The sequence below is a fragment of the Neocloeon triangulifer genome, unplaced genomic scaffold (genome assembly GCF_031216515.1).
Source record: "Neocloeon triangulifer isolate White Clay Creek 2 clone unplaced genomic scaffold, ASM3121651v1 ptg000022l, whole genome shotgun sequence".
Classification (NCBI taxonomy): Eukaryota; Metazoa; Arthropoda; class Insecta; order Ephemeroptera; family Baetidae; genus Neocloeon; species Neocloeon triangulifer.
In genome coordinates, this window is record NW_026775562.1 from 315,806 (window position 1) to 338,487 (window position 22,682).

At 34.6% G+C, this 22,682-nt stretch overlaps 2 protein-coding genes across 3 annotated transcripts in view; one reads left to right on the forward strand and one right to left on the reverse strand.

The window, feature by feature from the left end:
• The window catches only part of LOC132204123 (tyrosine-protein phosphatase Lar-like), a 116,271-nt gene that overhangs the window by 68,256 nt on the left and 25,333 nt on the right, over nt 1-22,682 (reverse strand). Inside the window, exon 5 of the mRNA XM_059632400.1 lies at nt 14,397-14,581. The gene's annotated coding sequence lies outside the window, so the exon portion shown is untranslated. The remainder of the gene's footprint in view (nt 1-14,396; nt 14,582-22,682) is intronic.
• Nucleotides 22,561-22,682, forward strand: part of LOC132204124 (glutamate receptor 1-like) — a 29,747-nt gene continuing 29,625 nt past the window's right edge. For both annotated transcript variants that reach the window (XM_059632402.1, XM_059632403.1), the window contains exon 1: nt 22,561-22,657. In XM_059632402.1, coding sequence (XP_059488385.1) covers nt 22,576-22,657 — 82 coding nt within the window. In that variant the 5' untranslated portion in view covers nt 22,561-22,575. The remainder of the gene's footprint in view (nt 22,658-22,682) is intronic.

The window sequence follows — 22,682 nt, forward strand, 5'->3', positions numbered from 1 at the left end:
AAGTAGGAACAAATCCGATTAAATTAGATTGATTGTGAGGTGAAAAAATAATCACCACAAGTTTTTGATGGAGAATGGCGATAAATTAGAATTTGAAACATTTGACCCGTGTGTGTTTTGAGGGCAATATAATGTGACCTTGAATTGCACGACCAAGAGCCAAAATTAAGTGATGTTATCGCACCTCTGACACAGCAGTGCCCGGCAGTTAATAAATTACGCCGGCAGCAAAGGTGCGCCCCTTTGAAGTTTCTTCTCCCCTCTCTTGAGCCGGCGAGAGCGAGATGCAGCCGGCGGATAAGAAATTTTTTTTGCACCTGCCCTCGGACATCAGGTGGTTCATTTTCTCGCGAATGGAAGGATTCTCGCTCCAGCCCTGCTTTTGCCCCGTGAAAGATTTATCTCCTTCCTTCTCTCTCGGCGGAGGCGGTGCGCAGATCGGAATTTAAAACGACGCGAGATCGAAATGTGTATTTATATGTTGGTGCGAATGCTGGTGAAATATGGAAGCGGGTTAAGAGCCAATATTCAGATCATTGGCCCCGGCCGAGGGATTTATTTGGCGCGCTGCATGTTCAGCATCTCCCTGTCGCCGTGTTATTGTGTGCGGGGCAATGGGGCGGCAGCACCACGAGTGGCCATTATCAAAGTGGGAGTCCGTCGACCACCAGGGCAGGGGCGTATCCGGCGGCTGGGGTCGACGTGCAGCCCGTTAATTTGACTGTCGCCGGAGAACAATCCATAACGTCGGCTTTTCATGCTGTGGAAATATTGGGATTATTTTGAACTCATTTTTTTATAATCAATTTTAATTAGCAGGGATGAATTATATTTGGATACAAATTAATTTTCATTTGGAAAAGATTTTAAAACAAAAATTTCAGTAAACAAAACCGCAGCTCTAGTAAGTTTTTGCAAAAATCTTACTGGTAGTGGTGCCATTTTTTCGAATTCAATGGGCGCAGTTCTCTTGACTTTGTTCTCCCGGTAAAAAAGATATTCCAGGGTAAATCCAAATGTCCCGGAATAAATACTTTTATACCCAAAACAATTTTTTATCTCCAAATTTCAAATTATTCGGGTTAACTTTTTCTTAACCCGCGTGAACGGGATGATTTAGTCGTGAAAATTAAGATTATTAAATAAAAAAAAGCATTAATTCATTTCTAATTTTTCATTTTGGAAAAATAATACAGATTCCTAAAATTTACTTCCACACACGAAGTTTAAATTCAATTAGGGTGAGTGTTAATCACTTTGAGCCGAGTTAATATATCAAACGAGTTTGCCCATGGGTTCCGCCACTGATGTATCTGGGCAACGAAAGTCAAGTGTGAAGGAGCCAGGAGAGGGCGAGAGATAAGGAGCGGACTCGCGCGCGCCGCATAAACCGTCGGCCGACCAGACGCCTCTCTCTCTACTTTTGGCTTTGTGCCACCCGTCGAGGCGGCAAAGAGAGACTTTGCGAGAGGTTCGGATGATAACGGCGATAGCGTCGGTCGGCTGACTAAGCTAATCGCTGAATTATAATTTCGACGAATTCGGCGCGAGTTTCACAAACGCGATGGTTTTATTGGCCGAGGCAATAAATGCGCGCCACTTTCAATCTTGATAGCCGACGCGCTCTCTCCGCTGTTCCGCCACTAATTGAAAAATAAAAAAGCCACCTCCATATATAATGAAAATCTGCCCCAGTCAAGTAGAGCATCAGGCAAAAATTTAATTATCCGCTGCCCACGAGCTCTACTAGTTATAAATTTTTAGAGTTGGTTGGATTCATGTCGCTATAAATGGAAAGCGGGGTAAGGTTTCATAAAAAAGGGTGGATTTGTGTAAGTGCACCAATTTATTTCAAATGGATGAATTAAAATGCGTTTCTTTCTATATGAAGTTGCAAACGATATTAAAATAAATAATTATAATGTCTAGAAACACGATCAGCTCAAAATCTTTTACAAATAAATAATTTTAAGTCTTTTCACCATTATTTATAAAATACGTATTTAAAAAGTATAATCAAAATTACCCCAAAAACATTTTTTAACATTAATTCCCATCGGCCAGTTCTGAGAAAGCTCATTGAAATTTATCTTACCTTTAAAAATTCTGTTTAAAAATTTATTTTGTGTCACGCAAAGATTTAAAAATGAAAGAACAACTTTAGAGAGTTGATTTTTATAAATTATTTTTTTCGTGAATAGGAACGGGAGAAAATTGTGTTCACCTTTTTAAACTATTTGTTGGTATTGAAATAAAATTTACTAATGCAACATGAACATAATATTATGCATTTTAAAATTAAATTAGAGGCTCTAAAATAATATTTAAAATTTATTAAATTTGATGATAAAAATTAAGCATGCCACTTAATTGAGCAAAAATATTGCTAACACTAACAATTTTTAAATAACATATTCAAATTTAAAATTCTTTAAACTTTTTTTCACCACGTATAACTAATTTTCTATCAAAAAAAGTGTTGGAAAGAACAAAATTCTGTTAAAAATTACCAATTTTGCCGATAAATCCACTATTCTATCCCAAACTTAATTTGGTGGTTGAGCTTCATTTTGCTTTTTTTTTAATACCAAGGATATCTGTTATTCAAATTTGCATTAAATTAAAAAAAATCAACTCTGCTATTGAGATTTAATACTGCTCATTAGATCGCTTATTGAAAATTCTTTTTAAATCACGAAATTAATTCCAATCTCTGTAAATTTTGTAATGAAAAATCATTTCAATCTCAAGCTTACTTAAAGTGATCCGACGTTACTACCGTTAAATTTGTACATGAAATGCACACCAGCGCATAATGAAAAGGAGTCTCTCGGATGCATCAGGTCGAGTCTCGCTCGCTTCTGCAAAGTGCTCAGCTGGCAACAAATCGAGTTATCCGCGACACATATGGTTTGTGTGTGCGCTGCACCCGCATTATCAATTAATTGCAAATGCAGCACAGGACGATTTTCTGCTTATGCAGCCGGGCGGACAAACGAGACGAGCGGGTTGCCCAGCTTGCGAGTGCAGGCGCTCGGGAAGTGCTTCCATTACCACGCCGTGCAAGTGGTAAAGGCAATAATAGTTGCGGCTCTGGAGCAACTCCGCAGTCAATTTGGCGGCTAAAAGCTCCTCGTCTACCGAGCAAAGGGGAGACCACGATTTGGATAATATGCGAGCACGGATTTTCATCAAAAGAGTCTTTTCTGCTTTAAAAGGATGCTAATGTAATTAAATGTGTAAAAAACTTTCTTTTTATTGACAAACGTGAAAGAGAGAAAACTTTGATTGAAAGAACGGAATCAATTGTCAAAATCTGAAAGTTTAATTCTCTTTTTGACCTTAAAATTTCTTTGATAATGTTTTGAAGTTATAATTAAACTAAAGAAAACCTTTACGGCCCAAATTTTAGTTCAAAAGAAACATTAAATGTTGCTTTTAAATACAAAAGTATCAAAAAGGACACGTTCTTCAAAAAAGACAAAATAATATGAAAATTAAATTAAATGTAAAATTAATTGGATTTTGTAACTAATTTCACTAAAATTTAAATTAACCCCTGTAAAAAGGGATAAAAATTAATATTAAGGTTCATAAATTTTAATTTGCATCGAAATTGAACAGTAATTGTTTTATTTTTATTTTTTTTCTGTAAAATAATTTTGTGCTTATTAAAACATTATTTTTTGCACATTCTCTGGCTAAAATTTTTCCAAGGCAGAATTTTGGCTGGACCATAATTATTATTACTGCGAGTTCAAAGAAAATCAACACACAAGCGTTTCGGAATCGTGCACCTCTGTGTGAATCAAAAGCAGTTAGGCATAAACAAGCAAACTGCGAGACAAACGCTGGTGACGGAAAATCCTCCCAGCCGTTCGTCACATCAAAGCATGCACAGCCGCCTCTCGTTCCGCCGCCGAGCCCTCTTTCGGGGCTGCACTCACCCCTTGTGTGCGGCGGTCGCATCATCCACTCGCGTGCTAACTAATGGCTGAGCACGAACAGTTGACAATGACAGCAGCTGAAATTATCCTTTGCCGTCGGAGCCGCGCCTCGTTTGCTCCGCTCTGCGTTTTTTATCTTTTCTGTTTTGCCTCTGAAATTAAAATTATGCTGCTTTCTTTCGCCTAATATTCATGCAAATTTGCCAGAAGCGTGACTGGCAAACTTAAATTTCGATTTGTTGCTGCCAAGGGGTGGTTGCGCCCTCTTGAATTTTGTGTAGCAAATCACGTCTTGCAGACAATAATTTTTTATGGGTTATGTTTTTAGACTCTGGTGAAAACATGCTCTTTTATTATTCGACTATGGATTTTTTCCCAAACACGGGAGACTAAAAAACTAATAGAATTAATTATCTCAAAAAATAGTTTTCTATTTTAATATTTAAATTTGTTTTCATTAATTGACTCTTTTATTAAATTATAATTTTTTTCCTCATTTTCACAGGAATATTTATTCGGAGTTTTGGTTTTTACCATTGACACTGTTTTACAATATTTAGTTCTAATTTTATATAAAAAAAAAAAACGATTTTATTAATTAACACAGCTTTTTTTACTTTTTTTTTTCTTTTGAAATTTTCTACATTTGCGGGAAGTGATAATTTTTTATTTAAAATCCTCATGTTTCCATGGAGAATAAATAAAGCCTTTCGAAGCTTTCATAGAATCGGTGAACAGAAATGTATGTACTTATTAAAGAGGCATTAGTCTGACGTCAGATGAATACATAAATGCGCGTCCTCCTCTTTCCGATTGATAAAAAGCCAGCTGGGCGTCGGACGCTCTGAAAATTTCGTGCTGCTCTCGTATATAATATAAAAAGCAGCGATGATGACGAGAGCTGATTACCTTCTCCCATTGGAGACAGATAAAACTACTGGGCGGGCGGGCGAGCAAAACGAGCACCAGGGAAACGAGCCAGCAGGCGGGCGGGTTGCGCCACGAAAAACTCTCGCACAAAGAATCATAAAATATTGAGCCTCGGCCGAGGGGACCGACTGATTAAATTTTCAGGCTCCACCAAAGAGCGGCTCCGACACCAAAAGGCATAATATATAACAAACAGAAACACACTCGGCACTGCCATTTCTGTCCCAAACGGGTGCAGTTGGCTGGACTTTTAGGTCTACTGTGGCGCAGACGGTGGATTTTGATTAAAAAAAAGGATTATTAATTATATTCTTCTGATCCTTTGATCTTGGATTTCAAAATTTTCAAAATAATGATGATTTTTTTTCATTCAACGAGTCTGATGGATTACAAAAGGTATTTGGAAACAAAATGATCGAAGTTCCTTAAACAGCTAAAACATTTATAGTCAAATAATATTCATAAAATTTGTTTATTTGTAACTTGTTTATTTATTTTTCGGATAAATTCTCAAAACGTTTGATATAAATTTAATTGAAATATAACTGATAAAATAAAATTTGATGATATAATTATGGTATTATTATTTTATTATAGATTTATTGGATTTATTGAAGACATCAGTTTGAAACATCTACGTTTTTGAAAGTTGAGTATTAAAATTAAAAATGATATTTTATTTATCTTTTCAGTCATTTTCTGCGGAAAAAATAACATAAATGTATTAGGGAGAATACAAATTATCTTAGATATTTTCGTTTACAACTTTTATTGTTGAAAATAAATATATGATAATCATCAAATATAACAGGAAAGAAAGAGATGCTTCTTGGCGAAATATTAATAGTAAGGTAAATCAGGGCTGCATTAATAAATTTTAGTTTATGTCTACAAACTTTTGTAGTGGAATCTCACGATTGAGGGTTGGTTCATGGGGATCTTTTCCTCGATTGTGAGTTGCTTATTGTTTGAAAAAAACATGTTGAGCAGGATATTGTTTGTGCTTGTGTTGTTGTTTTTGTTATAGTTTAATATAATTGTTTAAAATTATAATTCAAAACATGGTACAAAATATTATACATATTTTTGAATGTAAATGTAATCTAATATTATTTAATTAATTGCATATTTATCCAATAAATAAAATTTATATTACTTAAATTATGTAGAATTGGTTTTTTTTTAAATATAAACTTTTATTTATTTTTTTCTAACAAAATTTTATTAGTAAAAACAATACATTTTAACATTGTTCTTGGATATGGATACGCTACATTATAAAAACTCACAAAACCCACCGAGGATAAGCCAACTTAAAAAAAACTTTAATTTCAAATCACCGTCTAAAAAAAATGGTGAAAACATACGTTTTTCGACTATTTTCCAATCCCTAATTAGTAGACATTGCTCACATTAATTCCAGAGTCATCCAGACGCTCATTTTGCTGTATACATTAGTGAGGGATTTGCAGGATTTGCGTTGCCGTGCAACCGATAATTGTGGGAATGAGGAATTTTTGGCGAGGCATAAGCTAATGGCAAGCTGGGAATTCAAAATGTTGGCTGCGCGCACGATTGCCCAGGGGCGAAACTCGGCTAAACTCTCATCAATCCGCAGGCAGACACATCATTTCTCCTCGGTAATGAGTGCATGTACTATAGTCAAACACGAGAGAGAGCGAGTTTGTATATTTATGCGTGGAAAACGCCAACTCGGCGAAACCGAGGAGTTCGAAAGCAAAACTGTATATTTGTATGCATGCGTTCGTGCACACTTTTGGGCCGCCCGCTCACATACATTATTCCGGTGGCAAGCAAGTAACAGGGCGGCGAACGTGTGCGGGCATAAAACAGCACACGCGCTTTCCACTACATTTGTATATTTACTGCCCTGCGATGTTTTACGAAGGGGCGGCTTAGCAGAATTTTTAATTTCGCCCTGTGCCCGCCAGCTGCGCAAAGTGATTTTCGGACCGGCATCGCATATTTGAATTTTGTCGCGTTTTCAGCCCGCAGAATTGGCCTCCGGGAATGAAATTGTTCCGATTGAATGGAAACATATTTCATTGTATAAAATAAAATTGCAAATTATTAGCCATTGCATGACTTATTGGAGCATTTGTTTGAAATAAAATTTATTTGTACTTTTTATTTTAAATAACAAAATAAGATTGAAAATAGTTTATTATGTAAATTGTAATCTAAATATTGCCGAAGTATTTTTTTTTTCAGATTTTAGAACTACTTGATTGGTGAAATATAGACTTTATTTATTTAATTTATCAATACCTGAATAACTGTGGCACTTTAACACACGCAAAAGAGGCTTTTTCAGAGGTTATTTTACCGGTTGAATAAAATTTCTAACAAAATTATTATTTCTTTTCTTTTTTTGTTTTAAGAAAGAGATAAACTATTTTGTTATTAAAGTGCATTGTTTTTTTTCAGAGTCAGGATCATCATAATCTTTAGAATTTAATTAATTTTTTACATCCTCAAAATTTTTTTCTGAAGAAAATAATTTGCTGACTTTACCTTTGTTAGCCTAAAAATTCTCCTATTTCACCCCAAAAAAATCGGCCAGTATCTGAAATAAGTTCTTTCTCGTTGTTAAGCTGCTTATTTTTTTCCGCATTTCATTGGCCTGGAAACTTTTTATGACGTTACAAGTCCCACAAAAGAGCTTAAAATGTGCCTTGAGCGAAAAAGACGACAGATAAAATGTAGTTATTATTGATGGTTTCTTTAAAAATTCAATATTTTTGGTATATTTATTTTATAAAAGAGATTTGCCAGTACAAAGACAAACTCGACGTTTATGATTCACTTTTCATTTTAAATTTATTCACATTCAGTAATCAGTGTCGTCAGTTATGCAAAGTGTCGTTCGACTGACAATGTGACGCAAAAAATAAAATCATCAGCCGTTCTCTATAAAAGCACAGAATGGCTTCGCCGATAATCTCTGAAGTGCTAATGACATCCATGCATTTAATCCCCCTTTTTGTAATAACAATGGAGCAATTTGCATATTTTTTTTATGTAGATTCTATCATTTCAAAATTTTCTCAACGTTATTGCTTTTGAAACATTTATTTCAATAAGTGGTTTAGTTTAGTGTATTAATTTGTAATTTCTAGAATACTTTTTATCTCATGTTTCTTCCAGCAAAAAATTGTAAAAATACTTAAAAATTTCATAATATAAAATCATTTTTCGATTTTTGTGGATTATATGAATTGCTTTGGCTCTAGAAATTCGTGGCTTCTTCCCTCTTTTTTATATCAGCTCAAAGAAGGAAAATGTGTCGGATTAAATTACGTCGATAAAAAAAGCAAAGCACAATTTGAGAGAAAATCTGAGGTCTAAAAGGTTGTCGTCCGGCAGGCAGAGCGAGTGACGCATTACATCACACGTGCTTTTGGTGCGCCCGCCGCCGTATCCATCTCAATTATCCCAACGCTCGGGGCAAAACGCACGTCGGCCCCATACAAAACGAGCAGGAGACCGACTTGCAACTCACTCGTCGTGCGACATAAATTCGGCAGGACTTGAGAGTTGTTGCTCGCAACAATAAAGTCTGCCAATCGATCCGCCGCCAAATCTGAATGGCCGCCCCTCGTCCCTGCGCGGATAATATTTCGATACGGGTTCGGTTTTTTGGTCGATTTGCTCTTGTATGTTCATAGGGTCTGCTGTTTATTATCGTCGTCATTAAAGAGGCTTTCGAGGGCCATTTGTTTAGGGCTGCACACGACAAACGCACGCAGCTTTCTCTCTTTTTGTTTATGTCACCTGTTCTGCTTTGCGACCGATTAAGGCTGGTTTATTCTGCACGACGGCTGATTGTGAATTTATTGCTCGTTTTTCATCCGCTCACCATTGATCACGTCCGCCTCTTGCGGCCACATTTAACAATGGAAATTCATACGATATGTCTGGCAAAATTTCAATTGTTTTTATTTACTTTGACGGAAATTTGCTGCAGAAGACTAAGTCATCATTATTATTATGTTGAACCATTTCATAACTATTGCAGAACCAAGAAAAGAAAATAATCTGAATCTAGTGAATTCAGTGTGTCAAGATATCACACAAAAATAATGGATAAAATCTTAAAATCCAGTAAAGAATGAATGTTTATTAAATTAATTAAGTAATTTTCAGTTTCGTTTTAAATTTGATTTTGAAGTAGTGATTTCATGTAAAATTTTGTGTTGCTTCATTTGAAAGGAGAATAAATAATTTTAATAAAAAATTAGTTGTTTATTCATTTTTTTTTATTATAATTTAAATTTTACTTACCAATATCAATTTTCTATGTTTTATAATCCATTTTAAATATAAATTTTGACTTCAATCTTCCTAATCTTCCCTTGATTTGGCGAGTTTATTTCTAAATAACATTTTAAAATTTTGCAATAATTAATTATTGAACATAAGTTTACAATTTTCCTCAAGACTACAAAACTTGTTTAATTAGTTTATTAACAATGATAAAGATTTTTTTTAATTCTTTTATCGATTTTCATGTATTTTTAAGTTTCATTTTTTTAATTATGTCAAATTGAAGATCCAAAAAATTTGAAGAACAACCTTCCTGAAGATTTGATACGTCAAGTTGAGGATGTAAGTTTTTATCCAAACCTGATATAATCAATATTCTCAAGTGATTTCCACACAACGGCGAGATCGATCAAAATTGCTGTATGATTTACAACCGGTAACTTTCTGCCAACAGGCATATCAAATTTATAGCGAATAAATTACGTGTTAAGAGCGTCTTGTGTGTTTTCCAGGATGATTTAGTTGGACTCGGCGGGCGACCTCCGCCTCTGAAGAGCAGCCAAGCAATATTTGCAACGCATAAATCTCCTCGTCTGGCTGCAGGTCGGGAATTTTTAATACCGGCCCAAGCAGTAAAATTGCCTCTCGCAAAGTCAATTTGCTCGAATGTGTTTGTTTCGTCTTTCCAAGCGACTACTTTCATTCTTTATTTGGTATTCATTGCTTTTTCCGCCTCGGCATTCTTCATATCGCCCTCGGCTTTCTCGAGTGAATACCAAAGAGGCTCAGACTTTTTCGCAGCAATTTTTATTTTATTTCACCGACACAATAAGGAAATTTTGTGTTTTACGCCAGCTTCTGAAGTGCGGAAATCTTCACAGAATTCAACACTTCCTTGTTTCAGATTAATTCCTTCTTGTGAGATCAATTAGGCGAAGGGTGCACGAGGGGTTGATTAATCATTTCGGCACGTGCGCTGAAGCGAACTTATTTTCAAGAGTGGTGCTCGCGGCTCCAAAGTTATTAATGAGAGCTTCTGGCCCCGATCAAAATGGCCGTCGACGAGGTTTTTGCAGAAATTCGACGCATTGTGAGAGGAAGAAGCTTTCAATGATTCTCAGGAACGGCAAATAATCTTCAAAATGACTTTTCTCGGAAGAATCTATACTTTTCCTTAGTTACATCAACTTAGCTGGTTTCACCTCACAAACAACTTGATATTACTCAGAGATGTAATGAATCAACAAGAACTGTTGAACAATAAGAAAGCTTGTTTCAAACAAATTAATTAATTGCTTTCGTTAGCGAGTTTTAATTAAAATCTAAATTGAAGCACAAGAAATGAAGCAAAATTGATATGAACAATTTTCTTTTGCTGTTATTTGTCAATATAAGTTGATAATTTTTACAAAGAAAAATTAGAACTCTATAAATTTTCCATTAATTTCCAAATTCAAAACCTATCTCAAGCAATCTCAAGGATATCAATTTTTGCATGGCATTCCAAAACACTATTGTTGTCTTTTTACTTTTCTGAATGAATTTGAAAAAGTAAAATTTTAATTAAAAAATATCAGTAAAATTAACAATAAATATCTTTATAACATCTTAGTTAGTTATATGATGACCAAGTACGAAAATTAATTATTTTCAGTGAAATTTTCTGATATCAACACTGAAAAGTGAAAAGCTCGTTAGGAGATCGAAATGAATTTCTCTGCCATCAAACGAGAGCTCAAAAGTCGGAGGCCGAAAAGTCATTTGGCTAATTACTGATTAAATATTCAGCGGTTCATTTTGCTAATTGCCGCAGCCGAGGCAAATAATTAGAAAGTTGGAGTTGATTAGCACAAAGTTGCTCTCACTTGCTTTGCCGGCGAAAGTCCATCATACACACGAGAGCAGCTGGCACTTCTCCCGCCCACCATAGTCCTTACGTGGCCGACAACTTTCAAACAATTTGCATGAATAATATCCTTTCGCGCCAAACTTGCAGTCTGCCGCTGTGAAAAACGGCAAAAGCGTGTTGTGTGCAGGAAACGAGCTGCTTTTTAATATAATGATTTTCCATCTGCACGATGTTGCTGTTGTTATTTTGCTTTGAAGAGGCACTTGGTTGCAGTCAAAGTGTGATAATTGACATGGAAAACTCACCAGGCCTCTTGTGACAAGAAGTGGCTAAATTTTTCAACGATATTTGCTGAATTAAAAGGCACTAAACTAAATTGGATTATAAAATCAAAAATTAAGGAGGAAAATATAAAATTACAATGGTTATGAAATTTTAATTGGAAGATTTTAAAATGGTTTTTTTAAGTATTTACATGAAATGAAAAAACCTTTCAAAGGGAGATGCGATCAGTTTACAAATTTGGCAAAAGTGAATCTTTACACAGCCTTCTATCCTTTGTACAGGCTGCTCCTTTGATCAAAGGATTTGTAACGTCAGAAGCAGGAAAATACGTTGTTAAAAGATATCTGCTTGCAATTTGGCAAGACTTCTTTGAAAGTTCGGAAGAACATTTTTAATTTGATCTTTGATATTGTTGAGAAAATGTTTCTAATTAGTTATTATTATGGAAAAAATTCACAAAAACTTTTAAAACTTTGGCATAACACTTTCGAGCTAATTAATTAGTTAATAATACATAATTTGAAGGGAAACGTCGGAGCTTGAAATTTGATGCGATAATATGTTTACAAAAATGATTACATATATACTAAATTAAAATATTCAGCGAGGGGGAACTTTTAAAATCTTCTTCATATCTGCCTGGTTTGATTGAAAATATGCAACCTGCAAAACGCAGGTGTAACGAATTTGCCTAAATTAAATTCACTCAAATAAACAAATGATTACTTAAATTAATATTTGATCGGGATAAATTAACTTAAAAAATTGTCGTCAGAGTCTGCCAGGAATCGTAGTAAATAGTAGAATCATTGGTGATTTGAGTTAATTTGCAAATATTGATGAAAAAATTTAAATGATTTGTTAAAAAAAATCGTAAATGAAATTATATTATTTCATATCTTATATTTCAAGCAGAAATTTCCATACAAAAACTCAATATTTTTCCATAAAAAGTCTTCTTCAAAAACGCCTTTGCGAAAGTTCTAGATTTTAAAATAAAGGAAAAATGAAATCCGCAAACAAAAATTTCTGTTGAAGGGGAAAACCTCAAAGAATCACAGCTCGAGTGCAAATGGAAATTCCAGAGCAGCTTTTTCCTCCTTCGCCGTCTTTTCTGCCCACGCCGAAGCGGGGGCTGCATTCTTCTCGCGAGGGGCCATCGGGACACGTTTCGCGCATAAATTATTCAAATCGGCAACAACGGGACTCCGTCTACAGGTGCAGTTATTTCGCTAATTCTGATCGTTATCGCGCGCATTTGAACCCACTTAATTATTCCGGGGCAGGCGTGCACACGTGCCTGTTGCGACGAGAAATTAAATCACGATAGACCAATTTGTGCTCTCCAATTGGAATGTGATTAAATTTCGCCGATATTTTGACGAGCGCCTATACAAATTCGTGACGAATTTCACACGCCGGGATTAACGAGAGGCGCGATTTTGGAAGCATTTGTCAATCGGATTGGTCGCTCAGCACACTGCGTATACATGTACATATGTGTTTGAAATAGAGATTCAAAACGATCCGTTTTGCGCAAAGCTGAAATTCGTTTGGCACGCAAATGCGCTTGACGTGCCAATATTTGCGAGCGCTCTGTTGCGAAATGAATGGACACTTTTGAAATTAGGCATCGATTTGCAAAGTAAAACATTTACAATTAAACATAGTCGATTTTTGCGTGAAACTTTTGGGAAGTTATGCAGTAGGAGCTTTTTCTTCTGTGGGTCAAACAAGCTTGGCAAATATTGAAGGTTCTGTTTGCAGAAAAAGACAAACAAACTTATTATTAACGGGTTGCGAGCCAATATTTGCACTCGAGCTCCGAACTTCTCAACTTTTCAGATTATTTCACAAAGACTGATTTACATTCGGGCACTATAAGAGAAAATAAAATTTAACTAACTTGCTTCTTAATTTGATTTGAGTTATACATTATATATTTATTCACGATCAAATCCCTAACTGAATATGCTAAAATGGATGAAGATAAAACCTAGTATAGATTATGTTTAATTTTTAAGTCGACACTTTAATTATTTAACTATTTTATCTTCCTGAAGTTGTACACAATTGCGTTTAATTAATGAAATAAATAAATAAATTTATTCACGAAGAACAATTCTGTGAAATTTTAATTTATGGAGAAAACCCCTCAGAAAGTTAATTTTTTGTATCAAAATGTTTTTGCAAAAATTTGGAACTTCATCAAAATTTGTAGCGAATCACACAATAAAGGTAAACTTTTATGGAATATGATTTTCAGATTGCTTTTCTTTAAGTGTAATATAAATCAAATAAAACGGATAGAATTTCAAAGATTTAAAAAAAGAGTTTTCAAACTTAGGAAAAAACATCTTTTAAAAACCTTAACTTATTTAAATTCTTAATCGAGCATAGAACAATAAACATGAGAAATCCAATTATGAATTATTATTGCTTTCTATACTAACTAACTAGGTTCTTTTGATACTAATTGGAAACTCTTATCAAAGGCAATTCAAATTGTGATTTAAGAAATGAAATATCCTTTGGGAATCATATTTGAAGGAAAAAAATAATAATTAAAAAACCCATTATTTTCCTTATCTCAAACCGATCAATTTTGAGAAACTTTAAATAACGCTGAAAGTTTATTCCTAATTTAAAAAGTAATAAATCGCAAAAGCAATTTGCGAAGTGTAAATCGACTTTCAGAAACACTTCATCTCAACCGAGTTGCTCGATTTCGATTTAAACTTTCGACCGGCGACGCGCGTACATATTATATTCTCTCGGTGCAAAACGCAGGCGAACGAGATTGACATTCCTATCTAGGAAAACGGCGCGCATAGTTCATTAAAACTTCTTCTCTCTGGCGGTTGCGCGGCGAAAGAGCCACGGATGAATTCGCAGGAACCGCAGGCGAATTATTATTATCTCCGATGTGACTCGTCGAAGAGAAAAACTGACTCGAAATGAAAGGGTTGGAATTAAATTTCCACCTCCGAGGGGCGAACGAAGTCAATTTTGGCAAAACAAACACAGGAAGAGAGAAAGAAAATTGGTCGCACGTTTCGCGGGTTTGCAGCAAGGAAGGAAAAGAGAAGTCTGCTTACCTTTGGTGCGGTCTCGTTGTGTAATGAGTCTGCTCAGCCCCAGCGTAGTCGGGGGTTGGATGGGGCGCGTGCGCCCCTTCTTCGATTGCTCGCTGCTATCGCATATACGCGGCGCGCACCGACCGACAGAGGGTGGGAGAAGCGTCTTTGACACTCCAGGACCCTCTCTCCGTGGGGGGCTCGATCTGAAAAAAAATCAACCCTTATTGATATTTCTCAATGCTCGCCAATGTGCAATTCGATTTTATGTCTTGATTGACCCGTTTTGCATAATGTTATAAGCAAACTTGGGGTTAACTGATTTAAATTGAATTAGCACTGATCTGAATGGATTTAAATATAATTGTGGAGTCAATATTTTGTTATATTTTAAGGAAAAATCAAATCTTTATATAAGTTATAAGTTTTAGAATAGGCTTTAGAAAATAAAATTATCAAAAGCCATTATATATATATGTAATTTGTAATCATCAATAGTTAAATACAAAAAAATTTATTTCGGAACTAATTTTATGATGTTCAAGCGAAGCTAAAATATGAATATTAAATATTGTTATTATGGAGATATTTTAGACAATTTATCTAAAAATTTATAAAATAAATTTTGATATTTTTGTCTCATTGGCACCTAAAATATAAATATTTAAATGGTATATTAAATATTAATAATAACTTTTATTTAAATTGGAGATTTATTGAACTTTTAATAGCTCGAATAAAAGTTATCTTTTTATCTGTTTTTTTTTTTTTTTTTTATTAACTGTTGAATATTTTTAACAATTTCAATTAAAAAATAAATTAATTAGGATAAATTGAATGAGTCTCATCTAACTAAATTGAAAATGGTTTAAAATATTTCTGCAATTTTTCCTTAAAATTAAAACCAATTTTTTTATTGCTCAAAATTGTTCTTAACCAAAAATGAATAAAAAACTGGATAAAATTCAATAATCCAACCCGTGAAAATGTCTTTGCCATGTCGTAAAGTACGATGCACCCCTGAATTTATAATTATTTACGGTTTCACAGGAGCTTTTTATTGCGTTTTAAGGGCCTATAAAAAGTTTGTCGCGGTGGCGCATCCCACCGCGGGCCGACCGGCCTCCTTTCTTTATCCTCAATAAAGAATAAATGCATAAACACACACTTCGCCTCACGCATTATCCAGTATAAACTGGCATTGTGCGTTGCTTGTGCCGGCGGCGGTGCGTGCCGAAAGATGAGAGCGGCTCGGAAAATCGTTACTTTTTATGTATGCTCATTATTCATCTCTGGCCAGATTTTATCTCTGGGCCGATCCCGCGTGGACAGCTGCAGAAAGTCCTTTTTCCACCGTATTTTTGCAGGTCGGAAAATTAAATCCATAAATTGATTGGCACTTATAACTGGTGGTCGCGGACTCGTCGTTTATCAGAAGAAAGAAAAATAGGCGAAAGGGATTTTGTCGGGCTTAGCAGGGCTGAAAATTTTGGCATGGGCAAAGCCACGAAGTGGCAATTGTGCTGGCGCCAAAACTCTTTTAAAGGGATTAGTGCGAGCAGGAAAATGAGCAAAGTTGTGTCATTAGCGCTTTTCCAGCTTTGGTTGCAAGATTGCACTTGTTTTTTCGTCTGAACGATTACCTCAGCGGTGCTCCGGTTAATAACAACAAGATTATCCCAAAATAAAAATACGAAATTGTACGTACAAAAGTTATAATCCAATGACGGCTTTATCTGATAAAAGTAGAAACACGTTTTTTAAAGGACAAAAATGTTATGTATAACTTCAGTGCTAATTTTCTTTCAATTGAAAATTGCTTGGGGAATATGAGAATTTCATTAATTTATTAAAATATTATTTTGTTTAATACTCATTTTGTTCGCTTTAAATTTGAATAATAGAATTTAAAAGAAAAAAAAAACTTTATGTATTCTGTACACAATTAAGTTTTGCTTACTCCATGATATAATTTTTAAATCATTTTACTATCGGATGGTTTTAAAATTAAAACATTCTTTAAGCCCTTCAAATATTGAATAATAATCAGATGCTCATAATTTTGGCTGTTGATGAGTAGAAACCAACTTACAATTAGCAATGAATTTGTCTAAAAGTAATTATTGAATGACAAATTTTCATGAATATTATGAAAAAGTGTTAGTCAGTATTTTCGGGCCAAGAGAATAAATGTTTTTTTTTGCGTAGATCAGACATATTCCAGTAAAATGCAAACTAAATAAAAATGAAAAATTCTAATTACATTTATCTGCATATTATTTAATTTTTTTAATGAAAAATTGAGCTGTTCTCCATTGTTTATTTTAAATAATACGCACTTAATGAGAGGAAAATAAAATTGGCATAAGAAGTATAACTTGAAAAATTAAACAGAAATGTAAGAAGCACAAAAATTTCTAATCAGATTCACATCTAATCTTATGGGTTTTATTTTACAAACAAAAACAACTTTCTTTACCGCGGTTTATCGTGATTCGACAATTGTGTTCCACTTTATTTCATGAAATTTATCAAATTTATTTCGTTTCAATTGAAAAGAACCTTCTCTTTAATCAAATTTTCAGACCTTAACTTTCTATATTTGAATTAAAATAATCCCAAAGGCAGATTTTTAAATGCGATTTATAAAAATGTTTACGAAAAATTAAAAATATGCATTTCGAGGCAAATTCCCTTTTCTCTCTAAAATTATTTTTTATTTTTTGCAAGAGGAAAAAGCGCGGGCTTGTATAATCAGATTTCCCAACGCAGCGGTGGCGTATTCTTCTCGGTGTTTGTTTGCTTAGGCGATAATGCACGCAGTTGACGGTTATGTATGAATGCTTACCCGAAAAGCAATTTATGAATTCCATAATGCAAAGCAAATAAAAAGGGTGCCTTCGTGGCGAAACGGGAGAGAAGGTATAGGAACTTTCAAAAACGCTTTCGTCAGCCGGAAAAGGGGCAGGTTTGTTTTGAAAAGAAGAGACGAGAGATAGCGAGATATTTGAGTTTTCCAAAGAATTTCCGCCGAGTAGGGAGGAAAGAGGCTCGGAGATGGCGCAGATTATGCGATTCCGGCCAGAGCTAGACAGCCGTGTTCGACTTTTATACTTTGATCTTGACACGGTCGCCAGAACTCGCTGACAAAGTTTGTTAATCAACGGAAGGGTCGGGGACAAATTAGAAAGAGCGGCCCGTCTGCCTCTGTCGTATTTCAGCAGAGACCATGATAATCCTCAAAATTAAAAGCAGGAACCGGGAAAAGCAGAGTAAAAATAAGAATGAATAATAAAAATGCACTAGATTGAGAAGATAAATTGAATATTATTAAATTGGTAATAAAATCCTATTTTTCAATATTAAAACTTGAATTAAAATTACTTTAAATTAATTTCGCACGCGTCTATTTGAAAACACTTTTCATGTTTTTCATAATACTTTGAGCAAAGTAAATTTAAAAATTAACTTTAAAATATGATCAGAAATTCTTGAAATATATTTTATCATGATGAACCCCTTATGGAAAAAAACTGAGTATCAAAACGTCATACAATTAATTAAATTAACATTTTATATCACTTTAAATTTTAACTAATTTTTTTTATATTGCTTTAGGCTGAAGTGCATATTTTTTTTGTATGACTTTTCATTTGTGACGAATTTCTCTAAAAAAATATTTGAATATAGATTTTTAATAATTTTAAAATTTAAAAAAAAAATATATATTTTAATTAAAAAATTCATTTTAATCCACATTTTTTTGGAGAATTATTATAACGATTATTTTTTTGGTTTTATACCTTTGTCGCAATTATTTAATTTAACGTTCGTGGAAATTGCAATTTTGGTTCCGGGATTGTCCGCGGCGAAGCGCTCTTGCATGACAAAAAGCTGCCAGCACTCGCTGGCGAAATTCAATTCTGCCACGAAAGGGCGGCTGTCGTCTTGTTTTTAATGGGGCCTAGCCGGCCTAGGCGCAAAGGGTTGCAAAATAATGAGTTTCCAAAGAGAGGCGTGAGAACTGCTCCTTTCACTCTCTTTGGCAACTCTCACACCTCTTCTTTTACACACGTACTTTTTCAGCTTTCTGATATTGAGGCCGCGTGTAAATCATTCACGGTCGAGGGCACTCGGGCGCTTCCTTACTTCATGCGATTTTCCCACTTGGCGTCTCACTCAATTTAATGTGAAAAATTTTCAAAAAGGAAAAAACAACCTGCTTGAATAGCGGTAAAAAAAGAAAGCAGGGATATTGCAATTTTGGTAATTTCTAATTAATTTTTTATTCGCTCCTCGGAAAATTTGGATTTACGTGAATCAAACATGTGCGTAAATCTGGCAGATTCACTTATTAAATTTTGAGTAAGGACTATAAAAATGGAACTTCGAACTTTTAAACATCCACGCACGTATTCAGAATTTCATGGAAAAACGCAGCGCATTGACTTCATTTTAGTGGACTTTCGACGGTGGATACGAATCATGTGCTGCAGTCTAAACAAACTAAAACTGCTTCCTGTGTCGATTTTTCGTTTCTAAATTTTTTCGAACGCAGTATTGTAGAGAGCTCTCTATAATAAAATGTTAGCTATTCTACTTTTGTTTGCAGTGCAGGTATATCAGCAATTACGATTTCAAATTAAGAAGCAGCATTTTTCTTTTATAAATCTGTTAAAAATTTATTCAAAATAATTATTTTCAGATCCAAATTTTACTGAGCACTTATTGTAAACCCTCAGAGCAGCTTTTGAAATTTGGGCGGGGTAAAAATAATTTTAAATTCCAATGAGGTGTAAAAACAAATTATTTTGATAAAGCTAAAGATTTTTTCTGGAGATCTGTTTCAAACGAGTTCCAGTGTCTAGCTCAGTGCAAGTCCAAATTTCAATTGGCCAATCAACTACCAAAGCCGGCGATTCTGGAGAGAATTTTTAGACCAACAAGGGATCAAATTAACTGCTTTGCAGTAGTAAAAGTAATGAATGTTAATTAATAAATTATACAATTAAAATTTTTCAGGAACGCAAAATTCAACCTGCTTGTCAAATGAGAAGTAAATTATTTTAAACGAAAATGTTAAGGTTGAATTTTAATATTTCAGTTGGTGACGTTGAACAAGTGGAGGACCTTCCGTTGTTAGTTTTCGGGCCTGATGCTACAGTAAAAATATTTTATATTAAATTATTAGTATTTTAATGTAATAAATACAGCAATCTCGATTTTCTGCTGAGAAAATTTGCGCTCAACAAGGCATGATCATGGGGTTACCAAGTGAGAAACTTGCGAAATTTATTGACGCTGTTACAACAAGTGAGGCCTAGCAATGGGACGTAAAAGGTGTGAAATATTTATTTTTTAATATGCAGAACAGGAATTATTCTGGATGCAAGACCTGGCATTTGTTAACAGAACTCAATCAAAGCTTAAAAAACTGGAATGTAGAGCAGCATATTTGTAAATTTTGTAATATAAAAGAGCAAATATTCACGAAAATTTTGACCAGGACAAAGAGAGAAATGAAAAACGTTACTATGGATTGTAAAGCAAAGCTGCGTTTTGTTTGCTCGTTGCCGGAAATGTGTCACGCTGACGTTTGCAAAAGTACCTGTACTGAAGAAGATTATAATTCGTTTTGCAATTCGTCGCTAACTAGTGTAATTTGTAAAATAAATTTTCAATAACAAATTTGTAAATAAAACTTTCAAATTTACAGGAAGACTGTGACCCCATTTGCAAGCCAGTATCTTGCGGAGAAGAGGTTGTTTTTTTTCATAATCAGGTTAGAGGTTATTAAAATTTTAATGCCCAGCCAGTAGAAAAATTTGGAACAAGTGAGGAAAATTAAATAATTTAATAAATTCTGATTATATTTATTAATAAAAAAAATTACTAGAGGTGGAATTAATTGAGAAATGTGACAAAATTCTTCATATTTCCAAAGAGACTGTGAGAATTTAAAAAAACAAATTTATAAATTTTATGTTCTAAAGCTGAGGATTTCAGTACACTTTTAAGGGTGCGCAAAGTTATTGCTGCATAAGACACATGAATCTATTGCGGGTCGAAGTCATGGAGAAGAACACTTGCGTGGCCCAGATTTTGTCAAGCAAAAATTTTTCACGAAACGGTTTCTCGGACCGGTTCTGGACCGCGGGGATAGCGGAAAATTGTGATGAAAAATACGCTTGGTGCGGTGATGGAGAAATTGAGGAAGTTTCTTTTGAAGAGCATGGCTGGAAAAGACCAGAGTCGTCTGCAGAAAAAGGCTGCATGACGGTTTTTCTGGAAAAAAATTCAACCCGTCTTTCTGTGGGTTTTGAAGATTGCAAATCAAAAACCACCAGGTTGCGAGCCATTTGTGAGGTAGTGAAGTAAATTTATTTTTGCCGATTTTGATTTGTTTTGGAACGTTTGAAAATTGATAGAGAATTACTCCTGAAAAATGCACCGATTCCAAGTGCTTTGAAATGAAATGCAATGAGCAGGACGTAATATTTATTTTGTTTATTTTGCAAAAATTTTCGATTTTCAAACAATTTTTAGATGCAACTATTCAAATTCGACGTAAGCAAGCTTCCGAATGTTAAGATTTGGAAGTTGTATGAAAACAGAGAGGTGCGAGTTGACACGGCTCGGGTACATTTCCGTTTTTTAAATATAAAATGGTTGTTAAATTAGAAGTGATCGATTTCCAGTACAATTTTTATAAGACATCAAAATTTTCTTGCGGTTCACTCTTCTATCTCATCACAATGGAAACGGAGGAAAAATACAATTTTTACCTGAAGATTTTTACAAGTAAACCTCATCAAAGAATTTCGGTAGCAAAAAATTATTAACTTTCATTTGCTAGGTCCAAAAAAGCTTCCAAGCGGCCGCTATTGGCTCGGAGCGTCTTCCATCGGTTGCCCATCCAAAATAAAATGGTGCAATGGAAAGGACAACCCTTTGGTTGGTTTCCCTGATTACTTGCCATGGAAAGAGGGCGAACCTTCGCAGGATCCTTTGAAGAATTGCTTAGCAGTGGAATTTTCACTTACACCGCCACAGATGGTTTTGGTCAAAGTCGATTGCAGCTCGACTCTGGGTAATTTAGCTGATAATTGCACTACTGCAATTTGCGATGATTGGGAGTTTTGAGGATTAGTTTAATTGGCTTTTTACTGAATTCAGCAAACATTAAGTTTTAGAGTTTGAATTGGGTTTTGAAGCCTTCAACTGTGATTTAATTGATAATTATTTGTTGAGAAACATATAAAATAAAGACCAGATTTTTATAGTTCAAATTTAAATAATTCAAGATCAGTGCATTAAAAAAAATGATTAAAATTTTTATAATGAAAGGCAAATTTTATATAAAAAAAAATAAAAAAAAAATGAAAAAAAAAACATCTGCGGGCTGTCTAAAAATGTTTATTTTCAATATATTATATATTATTATATTAAAATAAAACATTTGGATTTTTTTTTTAATAAATTACAAATTCTTTAATTCAAGACTGTATTTAGATGGTGTTAAAACCTTAGTGCAAGACTCATTAGGATTGGAACGGTAATTCAGATCGCTTTTTTTCACAATTTTTTGGTTGAAAAAGTTTCATATCATTCGGGGAAATAAAGCAGAAAAAGGAGGATTCAAGACAATTTTTTTTTTATCAGAGAGCTTTTCCATTACGAATTCGTTCATAATTTAAAAAAAAAATCACAGTAAATGCAAATTAATACACACATCCGGTTGGAAATATGGTGAAATAGAAATAAAACCAGCAGCCGAAACGTGCTTGCTGAAATTTTAGCATTTTAGCATTGTTGGTTGCTACGCCATACTACATTTATTAGTATTAGAATAAAATATATTTTTAAACTTGTAGTAAAATAAGATTATAATTAAACTACTATCGTTTTCATGATAGTTAACAAGAATTCAGAAATGATTGGAATCAAAATTTCGAAAAGCACTTACGGGACAGGAAAATTAACTTTTCGGGGAAACTTCAGCCGTAGCACTAGAAACGATTCAGTATTGTTCATTACTTCCAATTTCCCACCAAATTAACGTGGGCAGTCCACCCTGGCGCGCCACGGGCCCCAAAATAATAAACACGAGCTGCGGAGTCTGCGCCAACTCTGCAACCGGCGTTGAGCTGCCGTGCAGCGGGCTGCATACAAGCAGTGGCTCTGAAGAGGCCCAGCCAGCATGCGAGCAGCCCTGCTGGCGATTCTCTCGGCCCTGGGGCTGCTGGCCCCGGGCCCCGTGTCCGCCGACAAGATTCCCATAGGTCAGTTTTACCAGTTCATATTCTC